Consider the following 24926-nt stretch of genomic DNA (forward strand, 5'->3'; position numbering starts at 1 on the left):
CTTTCTGCAAAAAATCATAACATTTGAACTACTGAACCGGTTTTGATGATCGATGTATTAAATGGAAGCCAATAAGCAAAATTTGAAAAAATATCACACTTGCGGGACGGATATTAGTAGCATAGTTCTAGTTTAGTCACATATGAATATTGATCGAAGACTTAAAACATGTTAAATTTACAAATTTATAACTTAAAAACGATAATTATAACATCTCCGATATCGAGATATGTTAGGTAAATAATCCTCAGCTTTCCATAAAAAATATAAAAAAAATATAGCGCTCCTATCTTTAAACGAGAAAACTATGAAAAAATAACTCAATCAATAATTACAAAAACAAGAATTAAATTTTTTCGCAAAAGTAACATTTTTCCAAAGAAAAATAGCTCGTAAGCTTCAATTTGATCATGTCGGTCCAATAGTTCAAGAGTTATGTTTTTGTAGTGGGAAAAATGGGTAAAATTTGTTTTTCAAACCATCGATTAGTTTTGAAAAATCATATTTCAAAAACGAAAAAAATAGCATCTCTGATATCGAGATATTTTATGTAAAAAATTCTCACGTTTCAAGAAAAAATATAAAAAAATATAGCGCCCCCTAGTCCAAAGCCATGAAAACATTAAAAAACGAGTACAATCAATAATTACGAAAATAGGATCCATGTTATCTGCAAGTTCAATATTTCTCAATTAAAGCTCATTGGCTTCAATTTGATATGCCGATCATCTAAATCGGTTAAGTGGTTCGAAAGTTATAAATTTTTGAAAAAAGTCATTTTGGGAAAAAGTGGAAAAAAATGATTTTTTGGATCACCCTAAAATGGAAATGGGCACCCCAATGAAAAAATAAAAAAATACGAGTCTAATGTTTTGCGATAAAGTACAATATTACCATTTTTGACGAAGATCTGAGAACCATTATATTGGTTTGGCATGGAATGGCTGTATATATATACAAAATACAATCTTACGTGCATCACGATGTACAAAGTATTAATGAATATGTGAAAATTAACGTTAAAAGACATTTCTATAGATCTGCACACTTTTACAGACTTTTCCACATTTTTAACAGACATTCACATGTTTTTACAGACTTTTTTTAAAAATCATCTGGCATCTCTTCCTTCCACTTTTTATGGAATATTTTCAAATCGCAGGAGTAAACATTTACGTGACTCTGACTTCGTTTGTTTTTATTTCGTTCGGAAAAACGTTATGTCAAAGAGAGGGGACATTAAAAAGGCGTAGCTCAGTGAAAGGCTGAGATGCTCTTTCAGAGATGCAATGGTTAATTAAACAATTTACGGAAAAATGTAGTTCGTTCATTTTATTGTTTGCATTATTTTTGCCCCTGACAACAATACCTCTTTTATAGTGTTGATTATCATAAGAAAAATAACACTCCTGATCGTTGGATCTCTTTTGACATTTCAATTGGATCTTTTTTGACAGCCGTTTTGATTCAGTCCGCACTACCTAGGTAATAATGTGTCGAAGACACAGATGGGACGGAACCTACCGGTTACAAATAGCACTTGATTGAAACATATTTGGTCACAGTGTTACATGGATAGAAAACATCCAAATAAACTTTTTCACATGAATGTATTTTTAAATTTCCAGAGGAACTGGCAGATTATTTTCAGTAACGATTAGATATTTCCACATTTTCCTCGATACTGGAAGCCAGTGGTTAATGCTAACTCGATAACCATCTGTTAATAGCACTTAATTGAAACATATTTGGTCACAGTGTTACATGGATAGAAAACATCAAAATAAACTCTTTCACATGAATGAAATTTTAAATTCCCAGAGGAACTGGCAGATTATTTTCAGTAACGATTAGATATTTCCACATTTTCCTCGATACTGGAAGCCAGTGGTTAATGCTAACTCGATAACCATCTGTTAATAGCACTTGATTGAAACATATTTGGTCACAGTGTTACATGGATAGAAAACATTAAAATAAACTCTTTCACATGAATGATTTTATCCAGATTATTTTCCGGATCTTTCTCGATGCTGAACGGCATCCAAACGGAAAGAATTCCGCGCGTGTATGTGTGTGTGTGTGTGTAGCGGCTGCTTCGAGATCTTCCCGGGGAACCGTTTGTGGCATCACTCTCCTCCTGATGGATTCCCTTCTGGTCTAAGGTGCACAAACAGGCTCTTGGTGACACCGTTCATCCGCGCTTTCATGATAAATGAAGAGCTTCACCACAACAGCGACAACATGCTCCAATCTCTGTCCAATTAGAACTGAGTGGATTTCCGAGCGGCGCTCGCTTATATACCGATTGGTGATTTCAATAGCCTGTTTTGAAAGCAAATTTAAGACTATTGAAACAAGTTTTTGGATCAGAAAGTAACAAGTATAGAACGCGTAGACATTTTATCTTTCGAATGAAGTGTTTATCATACCATTTCGTTCAGTTGTTTAGGAGCTATTAACACTCAAAATCTCGGTCTCCGGCGTAACGCTTTCGTTTTCGAAACTTTGATTTTACACCCCAGTATAGAAATGAAAGACGTAGTCCTACGTCAAAAGAAAATGCCAAAAGTTGTTTAATAGTTTTTATTTTACTGTCTAAAATTTTCAAAAGGATCGGTCTACTGGGCGAATTTCTACAGCGTTTTTTCCGTGATGCAATTTGATGTAACACACCCTTTACTCACTCGCGATATTTTTCAGTGCAGCTCTTTACAATGATGCGCGATATCGCGAGGTGATCTGTCATAATCTGTCTGTCAAACCTGCGTCTCTCTAATCATACTGCCATTATTTTTTATGGACAAGGTCACACTATATTGGTGGAACAAAATCATATCGCTAGAAATGTGAAAGCAAGTATAAAACTCCAGATAATTAATAATTGAAAAACTAACGAATTCAATCAAATATTAACAAAAATTCGTAAAAATAATTATGATTATGCAGCAAAACACTTGCAATAGGTAATGGATTCAGCTCTCACTTTATGAAGCGTCTCATATGTATAGAACTGAACATTTATTTCGATATATCGTTCCACCCATCAAGCATATTTTGTTCCACTTGTATGTATGTATGTATGTAGTGGCTCTCATCAAAGCAACGCGATTTTCGCAGCCAAAGCTTGGAGAGTACTATCGTTTTTCGCACTGTCATGGGTGATTTCGCGCTTTGCTCTGATTGGTTGACGAATAAAAATTCGTATTTGAGGAAGAAAAATCGCGCTCATTGTGAAGGATTGTAAATCCGGCATCAGTAACATCCATACACGTTGATAAAATTTTGTCTGCTGAAAAGTGTCTAATATTTGGCCTCGATCAAACTGTGTACTTTTACCCTAACCATATCGCCCAGCCCTATAATCGCGATGATGAATGTACAGTGTCGACGTCTGGTGAGAATACGCTTGCTTGTGAAGCAAATTACTCTCTATTATAACTTCAAGGCTTGAAGGCATTTTAAATTATTTAAATTTGAATGAAAATTTTTGTTTCATGTTATTTCATTATTCAAAACACGTATTTTTGACCCTTACTTAACCATTTGTCTATATGTTTATTGATGTATTTGCTAAAGCTAATTATTATAATTTAAAATAACCGTCAGGCAATTTTTTTGTTAGTTATTTTTTACAATTCTCGAAAAAACTATATCACCTTATCTTATAGAATACCTAATACCTACAGAAAAGTTAATTTTCATTCATATTTTTCATTCTGAAATTCATCAAATCCTATCTGAAAATCCATTATTATTTTCGCTTCACAATAACAGAACACGAAGCTTAATACCGTCAAAGCGAATCGAGAACAAGTGATGAACAGGCGCAGAATGATATTGTTTTCGTTTAGGTTTCGGGTGTGGTAGTTGTGTTAGTTTCGATTACTAGAGAAAAAACTAATTTTTCTTCTGATTTTATGTATTAAAGTTATTGATAAGGTAGTGAAGGATGATGAAATAAATTGAATTACAAAATAATAAAAGACACGGTAGCATTAACGTTAAAGATAAATTGAAGTTCAACACCAAAACCATCCCAACTTGCAAATCGTATCCACTGGATGAAACGAAGGCTAGTGAATTTTCAATACGGATAGCAATAGTGGCGGCTATCGGCATTCGTGTAGGTATCTTCCTTTTGTTTTGTTTTCGGTTGAATGGCTTTTGTCACAAGTTGTTATACTTTCTTATCCATAAAATGTTTTACGAGCGAGATCCAACCAATCGAACATATAGTTTTATTATTATTAGTCGTTAGCTGAAAGAGAGTTATTGCACTGAGATGAAACGAATGAGATTTGTATGATTGATGTGCTATTCCACGTTAAGGTGTTAACAAGATCGACGACGTCAAACAACCGGGGTTCACCGTGATCATCCCAGGGAGAACCTAAAATGGAAGAGAACGTGACCAGCATGTTTATGGATGTTAAGCTAGACATTCGAGAGCGGAAGCTGGAGTTTTCTCACCTCAAGGTAAGTTGGCTAATATCCGTTCATTGTTTCGTACAAAGTCTTAGAATGACTCAAATAGCTAAATTATAAATTGGTGGAGGAAGTGGAATGTATGTTTACAATGAGCAACGAACATTTCAAACTAATTTTCTTTATTTGCTATATATCAAATATAAGATTTTGATCCAAAATTGTATTTTTCGGTAGAATGGGTAGAAAAATGTCGACTTTAATTTTGTCTTTCGTTTCTATTTTATATTACTACTAGCTGACAAGGCAAACTTCGTCTCGCCCACAATAGTTTTTCTGGTTTATATAATTTCGAGATCTATATTCGCTGTATATAATTTCTTTTCTGACATATACACCTGACGCAGACTAAGACAGATCAATCCTGATACTGACTGTTCAAATCCGTTGCTCCTTTCTTGAGTTAAATCGTGAGGAACGGACACTCGTTCGTTCTTTGTTTTTAAGAGGCTTTTAACTTTGCAGTTCATTCGCCTCTAAGGAACGGACACCAAATCATTTCTGTTTATATAGATATACTTAACTTGCCAAAAAATGACTTCTAAATTTTTCAACATTCCGAATGGTTTTCATAATTTTTTAGCATATAAACCTGACGCAGACTGAGACACTTCAATCTTGATACTGACTGTTCAAATCCGTTGCTCCGTTCTTGAGTTAAATAGTGAGGAACGGACATCAAATCATTTTTATTTATATAGATATACAAAACTTGTCAAAAAATGACTTCTAAATTTTTCAACATTCCGAATGTTTTTCATAATTTTCTCATCATATAAACCTGATGCAGACTGAGACACTTCAATCCTGATACTGACTGTACAAAACCTTTGCTCCGTTCTTGAGCTGAATCGTGAGGAACGGACACCAAATCATTTTTATTTATATAGATTTTTGTCCGTATAATATTTTGAATGCTCGACACCGCAACCGGAGATTGCAAACACCAAACGTGAGGAGGAATATTATCGCTGACCTCTTGGAGGTTTTGGAGCTTTCGGGTTTGAATGATGGCTCTGATACTCTCCATAGAGGTACCAGCAACACAGCCATCGATATTTCAACAGCCAGTCTCAACTTGGTGGGTAGGCTAGGGTGAAATAAAGCTGACGACCTTCATGGCAGTGATAATCAGGTCAACAGTTTCGAAAGAGCTGACTGGGCAGCCTTTCAAACATTCTTAGATTTACTGCTATCTAGAGACAATCCAACCACCATTGCCACATTTAACAAAACATTCATGGAGGCGTCCACCCCAAGAACGAGAACCACTCCGAGGAAAAAAGAAGCGGAGAAAGTTCCTGCGTGCGGCGAAACGACTACCATAAACAGGTCACGAGCGCAACACCTCGGGAAACGATGGTTAATCAGGAAGGTGATGTTAGAAAGTTGGACTATTTTTCAGGAGTCTATCAACGAGAACCAATCCTGCGGATCTATGGTGCAGAGTAAATGCGCTGAATGGGAAGAAAAGGCCACACAACCCCATTCTTCAAGTGGGCGGTATAACAATCAGCGATCCGGCAGATACTTCGAACACGCTCGGGGAATATTTTGCAGGATTGTCCTCCATCTCCGAATATGACCTCGATTTCATCCATCAACAGGAAGCGGATACCACTTCGATCATCAACTTTGTTGTCCCGAGGAATCGTGTCAATCATCCTCTCAGCTGGAGCTTCACCATCGAGGAACTTTCTGTTACCTTACGTCCCGCCAAAGTTGGGTCAACTGGCCCTGACGATATCGGCTATAAGATGTTGAAGCAGCGGTCCCTAACGGCCTGCGGAGTACACACGAATTTCCTGAGGGTTGGAGACATAGCCTAGTAAAACCCATATCTAACTCGGCCAAAGCAGCAACAGTGTAAAAGGTTACCGTCCAATTTCCTCGACCTCCTGTTCATCTAAGATCCTGGAAAAAATGGCGAACAGAAATCTGGTCACCTTTCTGTCCGAAAACAGGAAATTAGACTATCGACAGTTCGCCTGCGGTCGGATATGGACAACTACTTCGCGACCTTCGGAGACGTGATAGCCGAACCCAACAGGAACCGTCAACACATGGAGATTGATCCCCAGATTGGAGTGTTGGCGGTAAACAATCCCACTTTATCGAGAACTTCGTCCCACGCCGAACCTTTTAGGTCAAAATTGGTAACATAAGCTACCGAGTTTTCCACGAGGAGACAAAACTACCTCAAGGTTCTGTTCTTGTCATTACTCACTTTCTCGTCGAATTCCATGCATCACGATACAGACAGCTGCCAGTGTCATCTGCCGGTCAGCAACCGAGATGGTATTTAGATTCTCAGGGCAGAAAAGCGGCCATATGTTGATATACAGCATCAGGGTCCCAACTCTTATACAAACAATACATCGGGGAACTTAAGAAAAGCTTTGCCACCTGGTTGAATCTGATGAAAACTGTTTCGAAACCGCCCTAAAGCAACAACATAAAGATCCGACTAAGGATGGCCAAAGCTATTATCAGCAGCCGCCTCACCTATGGCCTTGAGCTGACGTGTTTGGCTGGAGATAAGTTACTTCTGGTACCGATCTATAACAAGGCACTACGGACTGTCTCGGGCATCTTGCCATCAATACTAGCTGCCTTTGTCTGTTCTGAAATTAGAGAACTCCATTTCGACCTGATTGACCCAGTGATTGTATCCAGGACTGTCAGCTTCCTGTCGCAAATCAGTGGTAGAGGGGAGATCCGCCTGACTGCTCTTAGCAACACGATCCTGCAGCGGGGGCGCATTCCAACCTCCCCCGGTGGCAAAACATTCCTGGTTTGGGGCGAACGACTGGAGGTTCACCAGTGTTCTCGTCGAGAACAGTAATAGGAACAACTTCCGAGTCGGGGGGTTCGGCCGGTCTGCTAGAACACTTTAAAGCCTTCATAGCAGAAAAATACCGTTTCCACAAGATCCGATATTCGGACGGCTCAAAAAGAACGACCAGGAGTTGGATTTAGGGTAAGCGATGGTAAAATAGTATGATTCTGAGCCAGAAACTCGCGGACATCTGCCAGGTCTTCTCAGCCGAGGTGGCCACCATCTCATCTTCCAAATCGCTGTTGGTAGTCTCCGATTCGGCGAGTGCCATCCGCGTTGACGGCATTGAGCTTCGTATTACAAGTTGGGGGAGTTTGCAGAAGGAATGAACACACTTTTAAAATAACCACTATGAATGATTTTTTTTTTTCAAATTAGTACTCTATGTAAATGAAAATCACTTTTACCTGCAAGTGGTAAAAAAATATCATAAAAAGACGGGTGGGTAATATCGGGGACATAACCGGAGTGACGTAGGACTATACAAAGGGGACAGCTTTCATTCAGGAGTTGAACTGAGACGAACTCTACGATCTGTCGAGAAATAAACGAGCTATAAGCGTTCTGAAAAACCAACAGTAAATACAGGGACGGATGACCTTCGGATTAAAGTCCTTTCAAATAAGAACAGATCAGCAGGAAATACATAGCTCATCATGTTGCTCCTTAGTTATGTTTCTATACAATGCAGATGTAACGTCAGTCAATTTTCAACATCAGTTATCAACTAAAGAAAGCAGTTCTTGCTACCGAGAAAATTCGTTAATGCCATCCTGCATACAATGTGTTGTAATTTGAAACCACTTTCAATTCGGGAACCATACATAGGATTGTGAAAACTGAATGATCAATTTAAAAAACCCCAACCACCAATAAGTTCAAGAACAAGCATAAACAAAAAAAACAGTTTATATTATATGTCATATTATGTCACTTTAGAATGCATTCCATTAAACCATTCAACTCTTCTTTGAATGGTTTAATGGCCCTGAAAAGCGCCGTGTTTTACGGTGGCTGGTTTTGCCACCAAATCAGTCTGTATAAACAAACTTTTTCTTTCTTCTGCCTGCTGCCGTTTTGCGATTGCGTTTGCCACTCGCTGAAACTAGTTAATGCCACCGAACCAAATGGGCTCTGTTCTGCAGGCGGGTTTTCTTATTGTCGTGAGCAGCTTTGCAAGCCAACTCGAGCACTCCGGCGGCCAAAATTCTATAACCGCTATTAGGTATACTGATGCTCCGGCACCAATCCATTGATGCGAAGCGATGTTAAACGATGCCGTACAACCACACTGGTTTACGGTTTGAAATAAAATGAGATATTTTTTTGGGATCCGCGCGTTTTATACACTAGCGGTACACACTCACAGGATAGAGACAAATCGGCAGACTCAGCCAAAGGGGCGAGTCCAACGAGACGAACGAATGAGCGTTAAAAGGGAGCGATGGCAAAAAAATACATTCATTACGATTTGTTCGCTCGTTGGATTCACATGCAGGCTAAAAAGGGTCCTTTTCAGGATCACAAAATTATCTTCAATCTAAAGAGTTTATTGTTTTGTTATCACTCGATATCCCCATCTTGTTCGGCTAAACCTTTCTGTTTAGCGATTGCGTTTGCCACTCGCCACAGCTTTCACAGTTGGAAAATTTCTTCCCATCCAGCTTGTGACATATTGTACAGTAAATTATATTCAATGGCACGTCGCATTACCACCACTCAGTGTCGGATTGGAGGTAATTTTAATCTGTAATTGAACATTTGCGATGACAGTGGAACAGTGTCGACTTTCAATGTGGGGTCATAATTTGGACCCCGAACTCTATGTTTACAAAAATTTCCAACTAAATATGTCGCATTACAGGTCCGTCCAATTAGCTAAATGTCGAGATAAGTGTAAATTACTGTACTTTCAATCTAGAACCAGTTTAAGAATTGGTGAAAATCAACAAGCTCAGAACAACTGCCAAATTCACATACTCATCAGATCCTGGCAAACAAATTATGAAAACATCAATTTGTGTTTTATTATTATTTTGGATAATGTTTTAGAAAACATTAACTGTATTTTGTGGCTCTTTTTTGGAAGGTTTAATGGCCCTGAAAAGCGCCTTGTTTTATGGAATGGTTCCAATTTAGATAACTTAGAACTCGTGGTTTTGAAAAAAAACCATTTCGAACGCCCTCGATGCCGCCTTGTTCTGGATTTGCCACCAAAGCAGTTTGTATAAAGAACAAACTTTTTTCTTCTGCTACCTGATGCCGTTTTGCGATTGCGTTTGCCACTCGCCACTCGCTGCAACTGCCTGTTGTCTTGATGTCCACCGAACCGAATGTGTTCTGTTCCGAATACGGGTTTTCTTATCGTCGCGAGCAGCTTTGCCAGCTAACTCGATCACTTCGGCGGCCGAAACTATATAACGCCGGCTAGGTGGACTGGTACACTGGTACTAACGCGCTCGGCCTAGCTACCCTTGCGGTGCAATTGGCGGATACACCTATGGGAAATTGCAGACTAAGACGGTTCGAGCGGGATTTTGCCTTTCCCTTCTCTTTTCCTCCTTTGTTACGTCCACGATGCCGATGCCGTACAACCACACGGGTTTACGGTTTGAAAGAAAATAAGATATTTTTTTGGGGTCCGCGTGTTTTATACTCTAGCGGTACACACTCACAGGATAGAGACAAATCGGCAGACTCAGCCAGAGGGGCGAGTCCAACGAGACGAACGAATGAGCGTTAATAGGCAGCGATGGCAAAAAAATACATTCATTACGATTTGTTCGCTCGTTGGATTCACATGCAGGCTAAAAAGGGTCCTTTTCAGGATCACAAAATTATCTTCAATCTAAAGAGTTTATTGTTTTGTTATCACTCGATATCCCCATCTTGTTCGGCTAAACCTTTCTGTTTAGCGATTGCGTTTGCCACTCGCCACAGCTTTCACATTTGGAAAATTTCTTCCCATCCAGGTTTGTGACATGTTGTACAGTAAATTACATTCAATGCGACGTGCCGAAGTGCCACTCAGTGTCGCATTGGAGGCGATTTTAACCTGTAATTGAACATTTGCGATGACAGTGGTACAGTGTCGACTTTCAATTTGGGGTCATAATTTGGATCTCTATGTTTACAAAAATGTCGAGCTAAATAAGTCGCATTACATGTCCGTCCAATTAGCTAAATGTCGAACTAATTGTTAATTACTGTACTTTCAATCTGGAAACAATTTAAAAATTGGTGAGAATTGAATAATCAGGAAAGTCCCCAACTATCAATAAGCTCAGAACAACTGCCAAATTCACATATTCATCAGATCCTGGCAAACAAATTATGAAAACATCAATTTGTGTTTTATTATTATTTTGGATAATGTTTAGAAAGCATTAACTGTATTTTGTGGCTCTTTTTTGGAAGGTTTAATGGCCCTGAAAAGCGCCTTGTTTTATGGAATGGTTCCAATTTAGAAAACTTAGTACTCGTGGTTTTGAAAAAAACCAAAACGTTTTGCGATTGCGTTTGCCACTCGCCACTCGCTGCAACTGCCTGTTGTCTTGATGTCCACCGAACCGAATGTGGTCTGTTCCGAATGCGGGTTTTCTTATCGTCGCGAGCAGCTTTGCCAGCTAGGTGGACTGGTGCACTGGTACTAACGCGCTCGGCCTAGCTACCCTTGCGGGGAACTCCAGATCAACACGGTTCGAGCGGGATTTTGCCTTTCCCTTCACTTTTCCTCCTTTACCATGTCCAGACATGGCTGCTTGGGTTGGTTTGTTGATGTGTTGTGATGCGAACCGATGTGGTGTACGGTTTGAATGAGAATGATCGTTACGGCAGCGTAGCGGGGATTTTTAAGCTGAATGGCTGGCTCGAGAATTACGCATGTGTGAGACTGCGACCAATGTTTCGTTCATTTTTTTTCTTTTTCCTTTCCAATCGTGCTTCATTCTATTTCGCTGCTGCTCTGGTTGCCCGTTTTGGTCGGTACGATTTGAGGAGCACAAAATGGACCAATCAAAAATTGGCACATAGTGCATTTTGACAATGCTTGATATTTCATAATTATTCAATTATTTATCTTAAGAAAAATAAAATGTTATTCGTTATGATAGATGCGTAGATATATTTCCTATCAATTGATGCAAAAACCTTTGCGATCTATTGAGAAATGCTCGAGTTATAAGCGTTCCAAATCTTGCATTTTGTCCTACTTGTTCAGTGCCTAGATTTCCATTTCACCCCCTATATCTTCCGGTTAGACGTAGTCCTACGTCAAAATTGTGTCTGAAGATAGTTTTATATTATAATGATAAGTTTTGGTAAGAATATCTAAAAAAAATTTATAGAAAATAGTTGATATTATGGTCAGGGCAACGTACTTCAGGTAATTAAATAACGCCAAGAGAATACTTGCATACAAATTTTAGCAATTTAAAACTGCCTTCGGGCCGGCTAATCTGATAGAGAGTAGTTTGCCTCATACAGATTAATAATGTCGTATCCAGATATCAACACCGCTCGGCCGTCATCGCGAATTAAGTGCGATTCACATACAACATACACGTCACGTTCACGTCCCGTCACGTCACGATACGTCAATGATTCTACAATGTAATTCTCATGAAAACATTCACATACACCAGCAACGTAACGACCCGTCAGCATACGTTCAACGAAAATGACCGGCAGGGTTTGTAGAAAAGAATAATTGACGGAGACGGACGGCTCGTTTGGTTTTTGTCTGGGCTTTGTGTCTCGGCTTTTGTTTTGATTTGGTTGTACAGTAATTTACATCTACATCGACATTAAGCTAATTGAACAGATCTGTGATGCAACACGTTTAATTAGACATTTTTACCTCTAGTTGGACATTTTGTAAACATTGAGTTCGGGGCCCAAATTATGGCCCTACATTGAAAGTTGCAAATGTCCAATTACTGGTCAAAACCGACGTTGACGGAACGTAGACGTTCTTCTCTGTAACGTGCTATGTGAATCGCACATTAATGCTATCGGTGCGACCAAGGTGTTTAGAAGTATATCCTAAGGTGGGACAATATGTCAAAACAACTCTGTAATCATCTTGGAAGTATACTGTGTTTTGTCTGCTTTCTTCCGTACTGTTTTCACATACCGGATTTGGCAAATATGTTCGCGTAAAGCGAAAGAAATACTTCTTCTTTTTGGCTTTAAGAGGGTTTAAACTTTTCAGTTCATTCGCCTCTAGACCGAAAGAGGAACGATATAATCATAAAGCTGTTCGCTATTCTTCCTCGGCTTTCAGCTGAAGCGGAAGTATGTAGATTTGGAAATTTTGATTGTTTCTTTTTATAAAAAAAAGATTTCTATGTTACAGAAAATATTACTATTATCTGTAAAATAGGAAGCATAACAGTTTTAAGTACGAAATGACAGGAAAAACTACCGTCCAAGGCATGGCTGATCGACACTAACTAGGATGCACGTAATGTTTCGTATTCATATCAAGAGCTCAAACCAGGCACCTCCAGTTTGTTTTGTGACTTTGTCTGTTTTGTTTACTTATGCAATCAGTACCTGCAATTCCCTTCCTTTTCCAAATCTTGCATTTTTTCCTACTTGTTCAGTGCCTAGATTTCCATTTCACCCCCTATATCTTCCGGTTAGACGTAGTCCTACGTCAAAATTGTGTCTGAAGATAGTTTTATATTATAATGATAAGTTTTGGTAAGAATATCTAAAAAAAATTTATAGAAAATAGTTGATATTATGGTCAGGGCAACGTACTTCAGGTAATTAAATAACGCCAAGAGAATACTTGCATACAAATTTTAGCAATTTAAAACTGCCTTCGGGCCGGCTAATCTGATAGAGAGTAGTTTTCCTCATACAGATTAATAATGTCGTATCCAGATATCAACACCGCTCGGCCGTCATCGCGAATTAAGTGCGATTCACATACAACATACACGTCACGTTCACGTCCCGTCACGTCACGATACGTCAATGATTCTACAATGTAATTCTCATGAAAACATTCACATACACCAGCAACGTAACGACCCGTCAGCATACGTTCAACGAAAATGACCGGCAGGGTTTGTAGAAAAGAATAATTGACGGAGACGGACGGCTCGTTTGGTTTTTGTCTGGGCTTTGTGTCTCGGCTTTTGTTTTGATTTGGTTGTACAGTAATTTACATCTACATCGACATTAAGCTAATTGAACAGATCTGTGATGCAACACGTTTAATTAGACATTTTTACCTCTAGTTGGACATTTTGTAAACATTGAGTTCGGGGCCCAAATTATGGCCCTACATTGAAAGTTGCAAATGTCCAATTACTGGTCAAAACCGACGTTGACGGAACGTAGACGGTCTTCTCTGTAACGTGCTATGTGAATCGCACATTAATGCTATCGGTGCGGCTAAGGTGTTTAGAAGTATATCCTAAGGTGGGACAATATGTCAAAACAACTCTGTAATCATCTTGGAAGTATACTGTGTTTTGTCTGCTTTCTTCCGTACTGTTTTCACATACCGGATTTGGCAAATATGTTCGCGTAAAGCGAAAGAAATACTTCTTCTTTTTGGCTTTAAGAGGGTTTAAACTTTTCAGTTCATTCGCCTCTAGACCGAAAGAGGAACGATATAATCATAAAGCTGTTCGCTATTCTTCCTCGGCTTTCAGCTGAAGCGGAAGTATGTAGATTTGGAAATTTTGATTGTTTCTTTTTATAAAAAAAAGATTTCTATGTTACAGAAAATATTACTATTATCTGTAAAATAGGAAGCATAACAGTTTTAAGTACGAAATGACAGGAAAAACTACCGTCCAAGGCATGGCTGATCGACACTAACTAGGATGCACGTAATGTTTCGTATTCATATCAAGAGCTCAAACCAGGCACCTCCAGTTTGTTTTGTGACTTTGTCTGTTTTGTTTACTTATGCAATCAGTACCTGCAATTCCCTTCCTTTTTCCTTCTTCGGAAACTATCGATAAATTTATGCTTGAAGATCATTTTATCATTTTTTTTCTATATTATAGTGACTTTCAACACTTCCATTTCGGAAGAATGTCGGGAGTGAGAATTGAACTCATGACCTTTAGCGTGAGAAGTATGGATGTTACCTCTACACCAGATCGTCTCCATCATACTATCAAGGCTGAGATCATGTGTTGTAAGAAAACAGTTGGTCGGTGTTCAGTCAGACCGGACTAAGTTACATAATTATGATTTCGAGTAAATCGAAATCAAAGTTTGAAGCTGTGTAGTTTTAGTAGTTTCCAATTATTCTCCCAAATATTTTTTCTACAGCTCCTAGTTACTCTTGAGCAAGGTCGTATAATGATACTATTACAAAAAAAAACTCTTTAAGGTCAACCAAGAGGATTTTTCGACTGGCTACGTGAACTTGATCTACTCTAACTGAATCAAAAAATATAAACCACTAAACCTATGCAATGAAACAAACCGGTTTTCTGGCTAGAGACAGAATTTTACTTACCGAAAATAATCGATTAGTATGTATTTTCAAGTACAATTTTTGATTTTCCAGAAAAAAAATCAAGAAAAACGACAAACGGGAAATACCACCGTTGGATTTGAAATCAATCATGAACATAGTTTCCTTCGATCCACTCGTTTTATGATTTCTGGATTCGTAGCCTCTTTCGGCATCTGAGATGCTTATACGGCCAATTTAAAATTCACTAAAGCATCGATAAACTGTTGTTCTCGAAGGAACAGGAGTGGAATAACATTTCGTCAACCACTGCATTGATTGTTTTGGAGTTTCTCCCATCAGAAAACAATGTTTGATCAAAATACGATATTCCTCTTTTTCCATTTTCTATATAAATAAACAAAAGCGGACACAAACTCAGTCGATCGATTCGTGGTTCCGAATGATCGGGTTGGAAAACCGTTCAACAAACCCTTCTCCGTTGAAGAACTCATCGTCGCTCTGCGCTCCACCAAAGGGGAGTCCACTGGTCCCGATCACATCGGTTATAAGATGATCAAGCAGCTGTCCCCGTTAGGTCAAACCACTCTCCTCGATATTTTTAATGATCTCTGGTTGAAGCACGACTTCCCAGCGGAATGGAGACATAGTATTGTGATCCCCATCCCCTAAGTCGTCCAGAACAGCTGCTCCGTGAAAGGATACCGGCCAATATCCTTGACCTCCTGTACGTCCAAGACCCTAGAGAGGATGGCGAACCGACGGCTCGTCACCTACCTGACCGAAAACAAGAAGTTGGACTGCCGACAGTTTGCCTTTCGACCGGGGATGGGCACAAACACGTATTTCGCATCCCTTGGAGAGGTGGTAGCTGAGGCCAGAAAAAATCGACAGCATCTGGAGATGGTAGCCCTGGATCTAGAGAAGGCGTACAACCGAACCTGGATTCCATTAGTTCTTAGCCGTCACCCTCTTCCTGATAGCGAAACAACGGAACAGCCTGTTCCGGGTTATACCGAAGGGAGTATGCGTATTCACGTATGCGGACGACATCCTTTTGGTAGTGGTGGGGAACACGCACAGGGCACCACGCATCAGGATCCAGGTAGCTACCAATGCTATCGGTAAATGGGCTGTCGAACGAGGTTTTCGACTTTTGGCGCAAAAGAGTGGTCACATGGTGATACGCAGTCACAAACACCAAGGTTGCAATTCGGGAGTCAAAATCTACAACGACCGCATTCCCCGCCGTAGAACGTTGAGAATCCTGGGAGTGGTGGTTGATTGCAACCTGAACTTCCAGCACCATTTCGACGAGGTGAAGAAAAGCTGTGCTACCCGGTTAAATCTCTTAAAAACCATCTCCAAACCTCACCGGAGTAACAACCGAACGATCCGTTTACGGGTGGCCAAAGCCATCATCAATAGCCGCCTCACCTACGGTCTCGAAGTGACATGCCTGGCCAGAGATAAACTCCTAAAAACTCTATCACCGATTTACAACAATGCACTACGGATTATCTCTGGTCTGCTACCATCAACACCAGCAGCCTAGGTATGCGCCGAAATAGGAGAACCTCCGTTTGACATTTTTGTGGACGCGGCGATAGTTTCCAGAACTGCGAGCTTTCTCGCTAAAACCAGCGGAGGTAAGGAGACACACCTGACTGTTTTAACGAACGAAATCTTGCAGCAGGTGACACACTCAAACCTTCCATCGATAGCTAAACAGCTTTGGTTTGGGACTAACGACTGGAGGTTGCCGGTGGTCCAAGTGGATGATACAATCAGGAACAACTTTCGAGCTGGGGTGAGCTCTGTGGGTCTGAAGCAAACCTTTGTCGAACTTGTTTCAAGAAAATATCACAATTATGAAATTCGCTACACGGACGGTTCCAAAGGCTCCCGTGGCTCCCGTGCTCCCGTGGCCGAGTGGTTAGCGTCATAACTAACATGCCGGGGGTTCGGGTTCGATTCTCGTTCTGGTCGGGGGAATTTTTCGTCAAAGAAATTTCCTCCGACTTGCACTGTGATCACGCGTATTCTAGAGCTTGCCACTCAGAATGCATTCAAGGCGTGTTATTTGGCATAGAAATCTTAACTAAGTACTAATAAAAATGTCGCAAGTAATACTACGTTGAGACGGCGAAGTTCCTCTAGGAACGTTAGTGCCATTGAAGAAGAAGAAGACGGTTCCAAAGGGATGCAAGGAGTTGGTTTCGGGGTAAGCGGTCATAATAACTATTATTTCCAGCAGTTTTCTCGGCCGAAGCTGCCGGAATATTTGAAGCTGCCACTATACCGTCAAGCAAATCGATCCTGATAGTTACCGATGCCGTTGGCGCGGCTATAACTAGGCACCCATGGATACAAGCTATCAGGAGGTATCTGCTGCCGGATACAGTCCTCATGTGGGTCCCCGGACATAGTGGCATAGCCGGCAATGAAGCGGCCGACCGTTTTGCTGGAATCGGTCACCTTGGACAACTTTTGACGCGCAAAGTACCGCTAGACGACATCCAACTATGGATCGCCAACACGTTTAAAACTTTTTGGGCGGAAAAATGGTCCGTTAAAGCGACGCTGTTCCTCCGGAGAATCAAAGGATCCATCACCAGATTCGAAGACGTCAAAACGATGAGAGAGCAATGAATCTTATCCAGGTTAACTGCAACATGTCACACAACTTCAACAGAGGACCCTTTCATCCCCTTTGTGACTTGTGCGAGGTTCACAATTCAGTCGAACACATCCTCTGTATTTTCCCAAAGTATGAGAACCTCCGGAACTTACACGGGATCCGCGGGAGCATTCGAGATGTGCTTGGCGACGACCCTTCACAAACTACTGCACTGCTTTGTTTTTTGAAAAATGCCGATCTGTACTTTAAAATTTGAACAAAAAACTTGTTATTAAATCGAAGATCCTTGTTCCATCCCCTTCGCGATAAGGGGAACAAGAACAGTCGGCATCTTCGAGTGACGCGGATTCCCCATCTGTGGCCTGGGGCCATGGCAAGCGGACATCCTCGTCAAACCAGGAGAAAAAAAGCTCAAATGCGTAGAAGTTCTCGTGACGAAATCTGTTTTTGTTGTATTGTTTTATTGTTAATTGCTTGTCCGTATGTGCATGTAGAATGAATAGTAAGCGCACATCGCGACATGGTTTCGGCCGTTTTTACTGAGACGAATCAGCCCAGGAGGCTGAAAGTCTCAAAAATAAAGAATAAAAAAAAATTCTATATAAATGCTCAGGTAGGCACTCTTAAACAATTGTAGTTTGTGAAAAAATAAACGAAATGTCATGAAACTTCACACATAAGCTAGTGACAGATAAACCTCCCGAAATCAATCTTGTTCATTTTTTAGTGGCGCCATCTGTTGAAAAATCCCGGGATTTTCCAGTCCATGTAGTACATTGTGTTTCAATATGAATTACTTTTCCGTGTTCGTTGAAGAACAAAGGGAAGCCTCTTCTGATGTGGAAAAATCCATTTCCTGGTTGTCAGAAAAAATGTGGCTTCTATTTGGCGCTATGATCGTATGCACTTGGTCCACTCTGACTGCATACTATTATCAGTTTTTGCTGATCAGCCAGAATAAATTTATGCCATAAACCTGGCTGTTTGCAACATAAGTGAGATCAGATAAAAGTATGTAGACCAAGAAATTGTTGATTGTTTGCTACTATTAACTCATTTTTTCTTATTTTGTTACTTAGTCCGGTCAGTTATGTGCCACAAATCACTCCGCACTGCTGAAAAAGACATGGTTGTATTGAGAAAAAAAAAATCATGACAGCCAGAAAGCTGAGAACGTCTAACGCGATAAAATGAGCTTTATGATGATCTTTGGCTTTATCTTTAATTCTAAACCTGAGTTCGGTGAAACTTTGTAAGCTTTGCTTTGTCGTTGGTTCCAACGAGTCTTTGACAAAGACTACAAAAAGGTTGCAGATAGTGGAGGCGATATGGCGTAGTGGTAACATCCATACCTCTCAAGCAAAGGTTACGAGTTCAATTCTCACTCCCGACATTCTTCAAAAATGGGAGTGAAAAGTGACGAACCAGTTAAAAGCGTTGAAAGTCACTATAATAGGACTTTTACATCAAAACCGAATGTTTTTATGAAAACATAGGCGAGGAAACGGTTGTGCAAGTTTATGATCCTATGCTTCACTTTGGAAGGATAACACACTTCCTTCCTGCACTAGGAGGCTGTTTTTGAAGTTGAATATAATCATACATACATACAATTGAATATAATCATACATAAGGAATGGCCAAGGTTATCACGACATCGAGCACGTTGTTTGGTCGTGCGAGGTGTATCTGGTCGCCAGATCGAATTTAGAAAACTCCCTTCGGGCCCGAGGAAGACAGCCCAATGTGCCGGTGAGAGATGTGTTGGCTCGGTTAGACCTTGATTACATGTCCCATATATATGTTTTCCTTAAAGCTATAGATCTTCGTGTGTGATTGTCCCTACATCCTTATACCCTCCTTTCCTTCCTTTGCGGGTAACTCGTCCCCTTGCTATAAATAGTAGAATAAGTTGAAATGTAAATAAACTATAGATATACGAATAGATTTAAGAATTGAGTGCTCATCAACATTGTTACAATTTCCTTATATCCCATCCTTCTCCTAAAAATATGTCACCCTTCTAAACTCGAGTACACCGCGAGTAATCGGTTTTCCACCTTACTAACCATAGATGTAAGAAAATTGTTTCTATATATATATATATAGTTTTAAAAATATATTTAAGAATTCGGCTCCTTTAAACTTAAGTAACTGAGCCTGTAAAAATAAACGAATTAAAAAAAAAAATACATAAGGAATCATACTTTTCCTTAAAATAAAAAGGTACAAATAAATGATTCAAACTGGTTCTCATTATTGTTGTTGCAGAATTGGACACGTTATTTCGTCCGCGTGGAGGCTGTGAAATGTTTCCCGTGTTATATGAAAATATCCTTTTTCAAATCGCATATCGACGAAAGCACCGATTTGATTGTCCGCATCAACATTCCCGGATTGACTGTCCAGATGGCGACGTCGCGAACTCGTGCACACTTGTATGGACTGTTTTGGAAGAACAACCGTAAGCGATGCTGTGCTTACTTCGCGCTGCCTTCCCAGCTGTTGTGCGAACGGCATCTGCAGTGGATGAGAAAGTCGATCCGAAATCTTGAACTATACCGACAGGAAATTCTGCAGCTGCGCCGCGCCAGTCGAACTCCAATGCATGAAATTAAACAGGAAATGCAACCGGATCCAGCGAACAACGATCTTGGGATCTATCAAAATTTGGACATCACTCAAAATACGGTTTCGGTTAATGGAATTCTTGGTCCGTTACCTAATGTGCCGGAGTCAGTGGTTAACTTGTCACAGAGGATGTCCGGCGTATCGGGAATATACGAAGAAATTTTCGACCCCAACAATCCTCGCACGTCTCGAGTATCGGTTGCTTCGGGAATTTATGAAGAAATGCGTCCCATCAACAACAGAAAGTGAGTTAAATCCTCAAAAAAGTTGCTTAAAACTCAAGACTTATTTATTTTTAGATACGCTGAAGAAGTTGCGCTTCGTGATTTGGCCCCGCCATTACCACCTCGTCCGAGGTCAAACACCAATGAGTTCGAGTTGCAACGATCCTTCACGACTCCAGAGTCGGATTATCTGAAGAAGAAAAAACATTGGCTGCTGTTTGAGTCGGTCTTTGGTCGGCGTCGTGCGCATAGCGGATCCACCACCTTGAACGTGGCCGATTCCAAATCTCCCCGGAAAGACTGTCTGTTGGCGAAAGCGACCAAAACCTCTCCCCATACACAAAAAGTGATATATCGAGAAAAACGATCTCACAGGTTAGCGGAAAACAAACGGAACAGTTTTTCAAGCCCGGATCTTAGCATACTGAAGATGGATGGTGACAAAATCTCCGATGATGGCTCATGTAGTTCAGAGTTTTACGTGAATCACCGAATTGGTTCTATAGAGAATCACTGTATATCGTCGGAAATGTTGAATGTGTCGCAATGTTCATCGATCGAAGAGTCTCTATCGAATCTGCTAATTACTGGAGATGACTGTGACACCAAACTTCAACAAGTAATGAATGTGTCGGAGAACATTGTACCGAATTTCAACAGCTCATGTAACACATCAACGGTTAATTTAGTAGGAATCAATTGCGAGATTACGTATAGGGAACCGATAACCGCGGAATCTATCCCAGTAGGCTATTGTATAATGGGACCGCCGGGGACAGGATTCAACCGAGAAGAGATCAACGGAAGTGAGAAAAACAACAATGAGGAATCACTGTACATGAATATGGAAAATAAAACACCAAATCAGAAAGATAACCGTTCGAGCTCCTCTAGTAGTGGTGTAAGCAGTATCTACAGCAACCGGACCAGTGTCTGTAGCTCAGGCAAACAGCGCAACTCGATTGACGACAAAGTTCCCTCCTACTATCCGAATGAAGATTTCCGCACACCGAAGAAAAGTGAGACGAGTCCTTCCTCCAGGAAGAGTCCATCAGCGAGCAGTCGGCCGCCGTCGAATGACAAACTAGTTGAAAGTAACTCCGTTACACCACCCGTGCACAGAATTCGAAACATATCAACAATGCCGCGTCTGAGCAAATCTGCCCAAAAACCGCACTATAAAAAATCCAGAATCAATGGCAGAAGCTCAAGTTCGGAACGGTGCGATACATCTGCAACGCCAAAATTAATTGTTAATGATGCGTCCCCCACGAAGAACATAGAAAACAGTCCGCCCGCTATCACACCGAAGATTCACCAGAAATATGCAACAATCGCCCGTACCGCGTCGCCCAGTTCCAAAAGAACCCACGAAAAGAATTCCGCTAAAAAAAACACCGACCAGATGACGGTCAGCTATAGCAAGCGATTTGGTTCTTTGCCACGGTTTGGAAAATTCGATCTCTCACCTTTGAGACTGAAGATAAACAGTGTACTTCAGCGCCACAACTCGGAGAATTCGTAAAATCTCTACACCACGTGATCTGACTGTCTGTTAGAGTTAGTTAGAAATTATGAAATCTTACCCAACGGATAATTGTTAATCAATTCCCGCCAGCTTGGCTTATTTGAAAAAAAAATAGCTTCGGTATCTAACAATTCTATCGCAATTTTGTTCACACTAGACTATAAGCTACTGTTGAGAAAACGTTTAGGAAACAATTTCGTTTTGTTATACAAAAATGTTTTATCTTTTTAAGTTGTTTTGGTAAAACCGTTTGGCTTTCAGCTTAGCTTGTTGCCTTTCAAAGTATTCTAGTTCTAGTTTAGGGTGGACTTATCACCACTCTGCTTTAGGTGTAGGATCACAAGCGTTCGCTTCTATTGCAACATTATTATGAGAGAAAAAGTTCTGTGATGCGAAGGAAAGGGTACAATATATACATATAGCCCTTATCGCTGAAAAATAACAATTGTAAATTAACTTTAGAATCTCAGGCAAACTAGGTATCTGCACAAAATATCGTAAGGTTTTAGATAGAATATCGGAAGAGCGCATCCATCGCATTATAGAGGAAGAACATGTAGCACATATCAAAAGTGAAAATTATCAATGCATGAGGAATAATTATCAATGCAATGAGGAAGAGACGTGCTGACGCTTTTTATCAGTGATTTTGAGCAACGTTGTGATGCTAAAATATAATAAAACGTACAAAAAATAATTCGAGAAATATAAGAAATAATTCGAAACGGGAGTTTATACCAAGTAATCGGTGCAAATGTTGATTTCTTCAGAATCATTTCCAAGTTCTCCAAATATCAATTCAAATTTTTGCGTGACCCATCGAAGTGTTTGCATTTGATCCGCTATTTTGGAAATAAATCGTAGGGTAAGGGGTTAAATATCTAATCGAATATACAAGTAGATTCTCAGGAAAATTCAATCTCCAACGCTTACAGAACATTCTCAAAAAGTAATCCCCAAATTATATCACCTTTCGTAGAACGGCAACAGAAGATCCAAAATCGATTGTGTTGGCGGCTACTATAGCGATCGCAGTGAAGCGAATGTTTACCTTCAATTTTAACCGAAGAGCACAGCTCTCACTACTCCAAAATTCATTCTTTCCTTCCGGCTTACAACGAGTTTCACTTTGACGCTACATTTAACACCGAAACAATGCACGAATTCGCGACAACCACCAATAAGCTCAAAAACACTCAAATTGTATTGAAATACCTCTTTTGTGGTCCTGAAAAACGCCACAACTTCATTGTTGTTCTCGCGAAAACAAGCTGTATAAACCACGTGGGCAACTTTAGGGAGGGTAGATGGTAAGGAAATGTCCACGAGGAAACGTAGAATATTTTGGCGTAGAGCTACTTCTTTCATTTCTGTACCGGGGTGTATGTTCAAAGTTTCGAGAACGAGAGAGTGACGCTTGGACTGCAAGGTTTTGATATGTCACTTATTCAAGGCACAAGGTGCAAGGTATGATAATCACTTCATTCGAAAGAAAAACGTCCAAGAGTTATAAGATTGTCACTTATTGGTTCAAAAGATCTTTTCAATAGCTTAAAAATAGTTTGAACACAGACTAGGCATTATGCTTTTCTCTCCAAGTTCCATTTCGTTTCTGCAGCCGAACCGAACGGAGCATTTAGCGAAAATCGAAGTGTCGATGATATCTCGATACTGATGGGTCCCATTGACTATGGATTTTATAGTGAAGAATATGGAATATTTGATATTGTGTAGTGGATATTTCACCACATTTATGAAAGCAGCGTCATATAATTATTTGTATACGAAGGCCGCAATCGATCGTCGTGTCTAATTATTGGGAACGGGGTATTATCATCGCTGTGTAATTACGAGTAGGAAACCATTCATTCTTTTGGCGTTATTAATTCTGCTCCGAATCAACGAAATGGTATGATAATCATTTTATACAAAAAATAAAATGTCCAAGAGGTATATGATTGGTAATTATTGACTCGAAGAATTTTTTCAACAATTTAAAAAAAAATGAAAACAGGCTATTGAAATCACTCAAATCCGTGTATAAGCTGGCGCCCGCTCGGAAATTCATTTGATTGTAATTAAGATGTGAGACGAGGATGATCACGCTCACACGCCTATGCATTATGCCCTTCTCTACCAATTCCATTTCTTTTCTGCGGCCGGACTCAACGGATCTGCATTGTTTGGTGAAAACAGAAGTTCGACATTGGCTGCCCACGAATGCCGTTATCGGCCGGTGATTCCAATTGTCGGGGTTTGGGGAGGGGATAGTGTTTGCGCTGGGTATTTCCAAGGAGGAATCGATTCCTCCTTTGAGCGTTAATAATTGGGCCTGATCAAGAATGTCACTTCACGGTGAAAACGAAGTGTATTGTATAGAACCTTATTACGGCTGGAAAAGTTCATCCGTCGTTACAATTTGGATGAACTCGATGTTATTATGAATACCAGGATACTGTCATGTCACGGAGAAAAACAAACGCTTGCCGTGTATTTTTTTTCACTTGTGTTTTAGATGGTGAAGGCTGGTCACGCGGAATGAAGCAAGTTTAATTTTGTATTTATTCAGCATTTAGAATCTTTTCTTGCTTTTTAGGAAAAAAAATAAACAAACAGCAATTTACACGCCTGATAGCATTTTTAGAACGAAATCCTGACAACATTGTAGAGCAAGTTTTTGTAATTCAAACATTCGCCAATAGTTAGAAGAATAAGGCTATTGGTTTTCTTCCTTTTACGTAATAAATATTTTCAACGATATTGTTTTGAAGACATACTTTGAATAGAAGAAGGATAGGGAAATCTAAAAATGGAAAAAATAGTCTATCATTGCGAAGCATTCACACGATACTGTTTTTAAATTCCTTTTTCATAATTTGGATATCCGTCTAAAGTAAAGTGACCAGATGGTCAGAGGTCTAACGCGGGACACAAAAAACAAAACGTTATGTATATACGTTATGTGAACATAAACCATAGCTTAGTGAGTCTAAACTGATCAGTTTTATTTCTTTCTGAGTATCGGCACTCAGTTGTGATTTTTCGGTGGTTTAGATTTTGTTTACGCCCGAAAATCACTCGCTCAATCAGATCATTTACGCCTGGCAAGCACGATTCAAATTCTA

General features: G+C 39.9%; 1 protein-coding gene across 2 annotated transcripts; it reads left to right on the top strand.

Moving 5' to 3' along the window:
* Nucleotides 1–3786: 3786 nt before the first annotated feature.
* On the top strand, nt 3787–22546 carry LOC129775384 (uncharacterized). Of its 2 annotated transcripts, none has more exons than XM_055780074.1 (4): nt 3787–4126; nt 4255–4479; nt 19690–20294; nt 20349–22546. In XM_055780074.1, the coding sequence occupies exons 2-4, from the start codon at nt 4399–4401 to the stop codon at nt 21796–21798; spliced, it is 2136 nt and encodes a 711-aa protein (XP_055636049.1). In that variant the 5' UTR covers nt 3787–4126; nt 4255–4398; the 3' UTR covers nt 21799–22546. The 2 variants fall into 2 exon arrangements, with proteins under 2 accessions (XP_055636049.1, XP_055636048.1); XM_055780073.1 differs by having other exon boundaries at nt 4333–4479.
* The last annotated feature ends 2380 nt before the right edge of the window (nt 22547–24926 follow it).

The sequence above is a fragment of the Toxorhynchites rutilus genome, chromosome 3, assembly GCF_029784135.1.
Source record: "Toxorhynchites rutilus septentrionalis strain SRP chromosome 3, ASM2978413v1, whole genome shotgun sequence".
NCBI lineage: Eukaryota > Metazoa > Arthropoda > Insecta > Diptera > Culicidae > Toxorhynchites > Toxorhynchites rutilus.